The sequence below is a fragment of the Geotrypetes seraphini genome, chromosome 2, assembly GCF_902459505.1.
Source record: "Geotrypetes seraphini chromosome 2, aGeoSer1.1, whole genome shotgun sequence".
Classification (NCBI taxonomy): Eukaryota; Metazoa; Chordata; class Amphibia; order Gymnophiona; family Dermophiidae; genus Geotrypetes; species Geotrypetes seraphini.
In genome coordinates this window covers 519325876-519336006 of record NC_047085.1, presented here as the reverse complement: position 1 = coordinate 519336006, position 10131 = coordinate 519325876, and the positions used below count along the sequence as shown (strand labels likewise).

General features: G+C 48.5%; 1 protein-coding gene across 9 annotated transcripts in view; it reads left to right on the top strand.

Moving 5' to 3' along the window:
* The first annotated feature begins 4687 nt into the window (after positions 1–4687).
* LOC117354677 (zinc finger protein 883-like) overlaps positions 4688–10131 on the top strand; it is a 42531-nt gene continuing 37087 nt past the window's right edge. For all 9 annotated transcript variants that reach the window (XM_033932539.1, XM_033932536.1, XM_033932535.1 and 6 more), the window contains exon 1: positions 4688–4956. Coding sequence is in view for 6 of the 9 variants with exons in the window: in XM_033932538.1 (XP_033788429.1) it covers positions 4933–4956 (24 nt within the window). In the remaining 3 variants the exon portion in view is untranslated. The remainder of the gene's footprint in view (positions 4957–10131) is intronic.

Below are 10131 nucleotides of genomic sequence, written 5' to 3'. Positions count from 1 at the left end.
CGTCAGTGGTCAGGGCGCTGGATGCCCATTTTGATCAACTCTCGGGCCAACTTACCTCGCTCGAGTCCCTACTGACGGAAACTACCAGGCACACGGGAGAGCTGGAGAATCGTGTTTCATTGGTGGAGAATGCCAACACTGCATCCGCGGTGGATCTGGCGTCTCTGAAGACTCAGATCCTGAGACAGGAGGAGAAACTTGAGGATCTTGAGAACCGCTCGAGACGCGACAACTTACGTCTTGTGGGTCTTCCTGAAGCGATTCCTGACTCCCGCCTCTTATCCACCTTGGAGTCCTGGCTTCAGACCAACTTGCCTCTTCCTGCTGGCGTGGGGCCTTTGCGGCTGGATCAGGCGCACCGCCTGGGCCGGCGCTCTGAAGATCACACTTGCGCTCGGGTGACCATTTTCAAGGTCCACAATTCAGCGATCAAGGCAGAACTGATGAGACAATATCGCCTAAAACGCAATACTCTTTCTTATGAGGGTGCTCCAATCCGCCTCTTTCAGGATTATTCACCTGCGCTCCAGGAACGTCGGAGGCGATTCTCCCATGTATGCTCGGCACTTTTTGATCGGAAGCAGCGGTTCCAGTTGCTTTACCTGGCACTGTTGAAAATTTGGACCTCCTCGGATGGCAGAGTTATGCCTCGGCGGAGGCTGCGCAGGCTTATTTGGATGCCCTGCCTGGAGAGTCTGGCCCTTCCTCTGCTTCATGAGAACCCTGGCATGAGTGTTGGCCTAATCTCCTTCTGTGGCAGAGTTTTCTCTTTCCTGCTCATCAGAGACCGTGGGGTCTTGAGGACTCCTTCCTTTGCTGAGACCCGCGCATGGCCTGGTTGCTTGCTCCTCCCTTGACTTTGAATCTCCTGTGGGATTTTGATCTGTACATGGTTGAGTTTTTCTTACTTTGAGAGGGGCACTGGGTGGATGAATGTTGGAGCGCTTGCTGTTTAGGGTGCACATCTCCCCGGTGAGTAGGGGGGGGGAATCCTGCAAGGGCTGTTTTGTGGCTGTGGTTGTTCTGGGAGGTCTTCTTGTGGTTGGGGTCCCTTCATCCTTCTTTGAGTAAATTCCATCAGCATCTGCCCCCTTTCTCTCCCTCCACCACCCTTCCATACCACCCTGAGCTCCTTTTTCTCCCTCCACCACCCTTCTATACTCCTCTCTCCCTCCAAACCAGCAAGGTCCCATGATGACTGCTTCTGTTGCCTCTGCCTCTGTAAGTGTTATTTTACCTTGAAGCCCCTGAGTCAGGTCCCCTATGAATAAGTTGAAAAGGAGCGGGCCCAAGACTGAGCCCTGCGGTACTCCACTTGTCACTTCTGACGTTTTAGAGAGGGTACCGTTAACCACCACCCTCTGAAGTCTACCATTGGCTATTTTTTGGGCTTGTGAGCTACTTTTAAAATGACTAAGTCAAAATGAACTACCAATAATAAAATTTTTTTTCAAAACCACAAAGCACACTGTACGCAGAGAAAATGTTAATACTCATTCCTATTCCGTGGTTTTCTCAAAGAGGTCAAAGCAGATGACTATGCACTGTCACCTCACTAACAACCATACAAAAATAGACAAATATACCCCCTCCCATTTTACTAAACCACGATAGCAGTTTTTAGCGCAGGGAGCTGCGCTGAATGCCCAGCGCTGCTTTTGACGCTCATAGGCTCCCTGCGCTAAAAACCGCTATTGTGGTTTAGTAAAAGGGGACCATAGTGTAAAATATAGACAGCAGATATAAATTCAGACACATTTTGATCAGTAAATTTAAAATAAAATCATTTTTCCTACCTTATTGTCTGGTGATTTCATGAGTCTCTGGTTGCACTTTCTTCTTCTGACTGTGCATCCAATCTTTCTTCCCTTCTTTCAGCCTGTATGCTTCCTCTCCTCCTGACCTCATTCCCCTCCCCCCCAACTTTTTCTTCCTCTCTTCCTGCCCTTTCTTTCTTTCTTCATGCCCCCTTTCTTTTTTTCTGTTTCTCTTCCTGCCCTCTTACTTTCTTTCTCCTTGCCCTCCTCCAAGCCACTGCCAATGTCACTGCCATCGGGGAACAGGCCCCAAAGCCGCTGGCTGCCGCCCCCCCCCCCCAAGCTCTCCCTACTTCGGGCCGACCAGCATTCTTCTCCCCGATGTCAATTCTGCCGTCGGAGAAGAAGGCTGATCGGCCCAAGATCACAATCGATTGGGGGAAATGCTGCCAGGTCCTGCCTTTGCGGAAACTGAAAGTAAGCAGGACCCGGCAGCAAGAAGAGCAAATGGAAAGCTTCACTGACCTGTCTTCCGCCTTAGCCTGTAGCAAATTTATGCTTCGGGAATCTAACATGTGCGTGCCGGCTTCCCTTCTCTTCCCTCCCCCCCCCGGACATAACTTCTGGTTTCGGAGGGAAGAGAAGGGAAGCCGGCACACACACATTAAAGCCCCGGAGCATAAGTTTGCTACGGGCTAAGGTGAAATCATCAAGCCGGCTTTTTTTTTATTTTTTTTTTTATGTTGAGCAGCAGCGGAGGCAGCAGAATTTAGCTGGGCGGTCATCTAAATTACCCGGGCGGACCGCCCAGCTGAAAGGCCCTAGGGAGAACACTGTAAATCCATGTTGACGGGGGTCCCGTAGATTTTCCTCATCCAGGATCTTATCCAATTGGTGTTTGATTAGAGTTTCCATTAGTTTGCTCACTATCGATGTTAGACTCACTGGTCTGTAGTTTGCTATCTCCATCTTTGAGCCTTTCTTGTGGAGTGGAATGACGTTAGCCGTACTCCAGTCCAACGGGACGCTGCCTGTACTAAGGGAGAGGTTGAAGAGCGCTGACAGTGGTTAGGGCCCAAGAAAAGGATGTGAGTATCATTGTAGACAATACGATTAAACCTTCTGCCCAATGTGCGACGGCAGCCAAAAAAGAAAACAGGATGCTGGAAATTATTAAAAAAGGGATGGTTAACAAGACTAATAATGTCATAATGCCCCTGTATCGTTCCATGGTGAGATCTCATTTGGAATATTGCGTTCAATTCTAGTCTCCATATCTCATGAAAGATATAGTGGTGCTAGAAAAGGTTCAAAGAACAGCGACCAAGATGGTAAAGGGGATGGAACTCCTCTTGTATGAGGAAAGACTAAAACGGTTAGGGCTCTTCAGCATTCACAATTCACTGCTATTGCCGGCTTCAGGCCTTCCTCTCTGTCGGGTCCTGTCTTCATGAAAACAGGAAGTAGGCAGGACCCGGCAGAGAACAAGGCCTAAAGCCGACAACAGCAGTGAATTGTAAACGCTGCTGCTGCCCGAAGAAGGTAATTGAGCACCGAGGCAGACCGCTTCTCCCCCCTCCCAGCCGAACCCCCGCTGACCCTCCTATCTCTCCCTCCCGATCCTCCCAGCGAGTTGACAACCTCCCTCCAGTAGCGTCGGCAGCCGCAGCAGCTAAACAGGCTGCTTCGCGGCTTTCTCCTGCCCGCGAATCCCTCTGCCGCGTCACCGATGATGTCATTAGTGACACTTCGCCGGCAGGAGAAAGCCGCGAAGCAGCCTGTTTAGCTTGCTGCGGCTGCCGATGCTACTGGAGGGAGGTTGTCAATTTGCTGGGTTGGGAGAGATAGGAGGCTGCGATCCCCTGTCCCGTTGTCCCCACTCACAGCTTTGGGACACCCTTTCTGAAAAAGGGACATTTCGGGCGTCCCGAAGCTGTGAGTGGGGACAACGGGACAGGGGATATGAAAAAGGGACTGTCCCATTCAAAACGGGACGTATGGTCACCTTAACCAAAACACACAGCTCCAACCAAGGGGCAGCTCCAACTAAAGTAATAGATTTACAGCATTTTAACACACATTCATATACCATGAGTGGCATAGTAACGGGAGGGGTCCATCCCGGGCACTGTTTTGCTTAGGGCACATCTCGCCTCCTCTCCTTGCTGCACGTGCATGGCCTTTACCTTCCCCAGCATGAGGTTCCTGTCTGTGTCGGCATCGGCGCTCTATCTGATGTCACTTCCAGGACCTGTGCCTAGGAAGTGATGTCAAAGGGCGAGCCGACATCAATGTGGGCACACTGCTCACATCGGAGAAGTTATAAAGGTATGGAGAAAGGGAAAGTGGGGGGGGGGGGGTCAAGGCCTCAGTTCCCTGGGTACCGCTTACCCTTACTATGCCACTGGTGGTATATGAATGAATGCTGTAAATCAATTACTTTAGTAGGAGCTGTGTGTTTTGGTGGTTATTAGGGGTTGTATTTGGTGTGTATGGGGTTAAAGCTACAGCCTCAGCACCCTGAGGGGATGGTGAAGTTCAAACCCTCTGCTGCTCCTTGTCACAAATCTCTTTTTTGCTCCTTCTGAAAACATTGACTCAGCGCAACTGACATTCTGCAAATGCAGAGTTGGGAGAAGGAACCAAAGGGCAGAAAGAGATTTGCAGCTGGAACTTTCTCTTCAATCTTCCTGAAATAAGAGGCTGGTGACGTCACAAGGGAGAGGGCGGGGCTTCATAGCGAAGGCCGAGTCCTTATAGTGCTCATTGGTCAGAATGGTCCCTTGATGGGAAGAGGAGGGGGGCGGGATAAGGGAGATAGAGGAGTTAATTGGTCAGAATCTCCCTTGGGCGGGAAAGTGTCTCTGCCTCGCGCGCTCTCATCTCCACCTCGCGTCCTGGCTCCTCCCTCCCCCCCCCCCGCACGCGGCCTCCTGAGGGGCAGCTGTGGAATTTGTCTCGAGCTGTGGAGCCCGCTTAACAAGCTCCGCCCCTTCCAAGCTGAGACAGGTAGTCAGGGCCCTTCCCCTGATGCTCCGCCCCCTTTGCGATGTTATCACAATGTGCCCAGAGGCGTCGTCCATCTTGTGACGTGCAGTTCTCTCTCCCCCACCCACGGCAAGAGACAAACCCTGAGCTGGAGAAAGAGCCCCAGAGTTGTTTCTAAGGCTGGAAAATGGCTGCAGGAGCTTCTGCTCAGGTAGGAGGTGCCCCTCCCCCACCGCCTCTGCAGAATCAACCCCCACCCCCCAAGCAGACTTCCTTGCCCTGGCAGTAGGCCTCATTCTCTTCGCATCTTGGAGGGTGGGGGTGGGCAGAGGACTCTGAGAAGATGAGGGAGGGGAGGAATTAGAGAATGACATGGGGAAAAAAATCTGTCCCCTTCACCATCTCAGCAGCATCCATACAACCCTCAGTACTGCAATATTTAGCTTATTCCTTCCTTATAAATCAAAGTTCTGGTTGCTGAACTGGAGAAAGAGATGTTCAGCTGGCAGGGCTTTGTTTATAAATTTTTATCAACACAACTAATATACTACTTTATCCTGAAGCAAAAAGAAATATAATGTTTTACCTACCTTTGTTGTCTGGTTTCTGCTTTCCTCATCTTCTCATTCAATTCCTTCCACTGCCTCTCTTCTCTCTGCATCTTCCATTTGCTCTGTTACTGTGCCTCTCCCTTTCTCCCCCCCCCTCCACATTGGTCTGGCACCCATCTTCTTCCCTCTGCTCCCCCCATAATCTGGCATCTCTGTCTTCTTCCCTGCCAGCATCTTCTCCCACTCTCTTTTCCCCATTTCCCTTCAGCGTCTTCTCCCACTCTGTCTTCCCCATGTCTTTTCAGTGTCCTTCTCACCACTCTGTCTTCCCCGTGTGCGTTCAGCATCTTTTCCTCTCCACCCCACCTTTCCTCCCTCCCTGACCATTACCTTTGTGGTGCTTTCACCCCCACCCTCCCGGACAACAGGCCTGGTCTGACAAACCTCCCTGCCCTTTACCTGTGGCCGGCAATGTCTAAACTGCCTTCTTACAGCAGCCGGAGCGCTGAAGTTGCATATGGCTTCCGGAAAGGTCGTCTCTGATGCAACTTCCGGTTGCATCAGAGATGATCTTTATGGCAGCCACACGGACTTTGGAAAATTGCAAGCCATGGAATTGAGGGTGAAATATTCACGTGGATTAAAAACTGGCTGAAGCATAGGAAACAGAGAGTGGGGGTAAATGGACAATACTCGGACTGGAAGAGCGTCACCAGTGGGGTCCCGCAGGGCTCGGTGCTTGGACCCGTGCTCTTTAACATTTTTATAAATGATCTGGACATAGGTACGACGAGTGAGGTGATTAAATTTGCTGATAATACGAAGTTATTCAGAGTAGTAAAGACGCAGGGGGATTGCGAAGATCTGCAACGTGACATAATCATGCTCGAGGAATGGGCATCGAAATGGCAGATGAGATTCAATGTGGATAAGTGTAAAGTGATGCATGTCGGTAACAAAAATCTCATGCACGAATACAGGATGTCCGGGGCGGTACTTGGAGAGACCTCCCAGGAAAGGGACTTGGGAGTTCTGATCAACAAGTCTGTGAAGCTGTCCACACAATGTGCGGCGGCAGCAAAAAGGGCAAACAGAATGCTAGGAATGATAAAGAAGGGGATCATGAACAGATCAGATAAGGTTATCATGCCGCTGTACCGGGCCATGGTACGCCCTCACCTGGAGTACTGCGTCCAGCACCGATCGCCGTACATGAAGAAGGACACGGTACTACTCGAAAGGGTCCAGAGAAGAGCGACTAAGATGGTTAAGGGGCTGGAGGAGCTGCCGTACTGCGAAAGATTAGAGAAACTGGGCCTCTTCTCTCTCGAACAGAGGAGATTGAGAGGGGACATGATTGAAACATTCAAGGTACTGAAGGGGATAGACTTAGTAGATAAGGACAGGTTGTTCACCCTCTCCAAGGTAGGGAGAACAAGAGGGCACTCTCTAAATTTGAAAGGGGATAGATTCCGTACAAACGTAAGGAAGTTCTTCTTCACCTAGAGAGTGGTAGAAAGCTGGAATGCTCTTCCGGAGGCTGTTATAGGGGAAAACATCCTCCAAGGATTCAAGACAAAGTTAGACAAGTTTCTGCTGAACAAGAACGTGCACTGGTAGGGCTAGTCTCAGTTAGGGTGCTGGTCTTAGACCAGAGGGCCGCCGCGTGAGCAGACTGCTGGTCATGATGGACCACTGGTCTGACTCAGCAGTGGCAATTCTTATGTTCTTATCATTACACCACTTCTCCCCTGCATGATTCATCCAATGGTGGGGGAGGGTTCACTCCAGGCACTGTCTTGGTAGGGGGGGGAACTGGTACCCGTCCTCTCTGCCTCCCAATCCCACCATTACTATGTGCTTTCCCTGTACCTCTTTAATGCTGCTGACGCAAGCAGGGAAGGGATTCACGTGTGCGACAGGATGGGGGAGGGAAGAAGATGGTGGGGGATGGGCACCACCGCCCTGGGCGCCTCTCACCCTCGCTATGCCACTGGGTCCATCCAGTCTGCCCAACAATCGCATTTATTTTCAAGGTAATGTTGAATCAACAATCCAGTTTCCAGTGCAATAGGGATGGTATGCTGAATCTTAGGGTTGCCCATGCCTGATAGCCAGCATTCTGCAAAACATGTCAATCCCAGCTTTTTCAGCTCTTCCTTCTCCCCAGTCTCTGCTACCCCTTCAGTTCTTCCTTGTGCAGGTGAGCATGAATAATAATAATAATATTTTAATTATAGACTGCTAAAGCTGCAAAATTCTAAGCAGTTTACAATAAGAGGACCAGTACAAACTACTGAGATTTACATTGTAAAGTACATTACACTAGAAAGAGGAAGGGTTATAAAGCTATTATAAGGGGCAGTATAGAAGTTGGTGTTTTGATCTGCTACCTTTATTTCTTTATTTTGTGGTGTTTTTCATTTTTTTTCAGTTGTTTGTGGTTTTTATGCAGCTCCAGGAACTGCTGTGCCTGCTTAGAGAGGGGCAGATTTTAAGTCTGCAACTGGCAGGTGTATCCTTTGGGGACTTGTGCCGCCGAACATTGGTAGAGATGAGGGTTCCTGGCCCACAATGACACCGGCCCTTACGCTGCTCCTTTGAAGATTGGAGGTTGGCTCTCAGATTTTCTGGAGACAAGGGAACTAATGACATCTGAACAGTAGGTTCTGGATATTGTCAGAGAGGGTTGCATAGTAGAATTTGTGCATCCTCTCTCCAATTGGTTCGTGCAGGCCGGCCAGAGAAAGCAAAAAGGATCCAAGAAATGCTGTGGAGGTTGCTAGATGTCCCAGCCATAGAACCAGTGCCTCCAGACAACTTGTAGATACTCTATATACTTTGTTGTGCCAAAGACAGGCTCAAAGAAATGGAGGCCCATCCTGGATCTCAAACATGTGAACACGGCCCTGAGAGTACCTTGTTTTTGAATGGAGACCGTTCAGTCCATTATCACAGTGTTAGAACCATGATAATTTTTAGCTGCCTTAGATTTAACGGAAGCTTACTTTCACATCCCCATCTTCCTGGAACACAGGAAGTTCCTCAGATTCCAGAAGGTGGAAAATTACTATCAATTCTTAGCACTTCCTTTGGGCTAGCAACAGCGCCCCAACTTTTCATCAAGGTTATACTGGTGGTGGCAGCTCATCTCTGCATCTCCCTTAGGTTTCCCCACCTCCAAAATCCTAAAATCGCTGTTTTAAAAAAAATTTTAGTTAAAGCATTTTGGAGCCATTTTTTTTTTACGCCAAAACACTTTCATGGCGGTCATTTCATATTTCCCAATTTCTTTTTCAAAGTTGTCCAGAACCTTCAAATCACCTAATTTTACCTCAAAACTGGCTTGGATGGAGTCCTTGGGCTCCTTTACCATCAATTAATGCCAGATTTCTGCTGGAAAAACGCCCTTATGCCATGTGCCACACAGCACATGAAGGGGGGATGGTGGGAGTGGCCAGCTTAGCCTCCCCTTTACTCTCTAGGCCTGAACAGTCAGGGGGGGGTCTATCAGTTGGGGGTAAATCCCTTCCAGAGCTCTTGTATGTGTTTCCTCCGTGGACCATGATAGATAGTTCAGATACTCCACAGGATTACAAGCCATCAGGGAAAGGTCATTCTCATGATTCCAGATTGGCCTTGTAGACCGTGGTTTGTGTCTTCAGAAGGGAGCATGTCTCAGACTGCAAAAACTTGTTAAGTTCCGCTCTAAGATGTCTTCCACGCCCCCTGAGATATGTAAGACCTGTACTTGGACGATATGAATACATATATTGCTCCTGATCCTTTCTTTCCATTTTCAGGGCTCAGACTGTAAAAACATCTGCCCTGTATTGGCCATACTCTTCAGCTATCGGAGTTGCAGTCAAAATGTGCTCTGTCTTGCCACATATGAGATACAGACCATAGAAGTCCATCCAGCATTGGCTACATCACTCCACTGCTGGCAACTCCATCCTGATCTGTCTTACCATATAGACTGTTGAAGACGTCCAGCATCAGTTTCACTTCCTCACTGTAGGAGCTGCCATTTAAGCACCACTCCTGCATGTCTTAAAGGAAGTTATAGCTCTTGATCTGTTGAGTTATATTTTGATACTATCCTCTTTCTATTTAGGGTTCTAATATATGCAGATCTCTCCTCAAGTTTTCTGTTCCCTCCGGCGTGTCTACTCTGTTGCAAATCTTCATGTCATCTGCAAAACTACATACTTTGCCTTCTAACCCTTTTAGAAATGTCACTCAAAAAATTTATTGAACAGAATGGGCTCCAGTACCGATCTCTGATGCACGCCAATACTTGCATTTCTTTCCTCTGACCAAATTTCATTTATCACCACTCGCTGTCATCTGTCAGTCAATCAGTTTCTAATCTAGGTCGCTAATTTGGATTTTAACTTCAGGCCACTAAGTTTATTGATGAGCCTCCTATGAGGAACCATGCCAAAGGTTTTGCTGAATCAAAGTAGACTACATATAGTGCATGTCCTCTATCCAATTCTCTAGTCACCTAGTCAAAAAATCTATCAGATTCTCTTGGCATTATTTTTCCTTGGAGAAGCCATGTTGTCTCAGATCTTGTAACCCTTTTGATTCTAGGTAGTTCACTATTTTTTCCTCTAGCAGAGCTTGAATTATTTTTCCCAAAATGATATTTACTGACCTGTAGTTTCAGACTTTTTTCTTTACCTCGTTTACTCTTCTCCAATCCCTCAGAACCTCTCCTGTCTCTAAGGATTTATTAAACAAGTCTGTGAGAGGACCTGCAAGAACTTCTTTGAGCTCTTTCAGTATCCTAGGATGGATCTCGTCCGGTCCCATGGCTTTTTCCACTT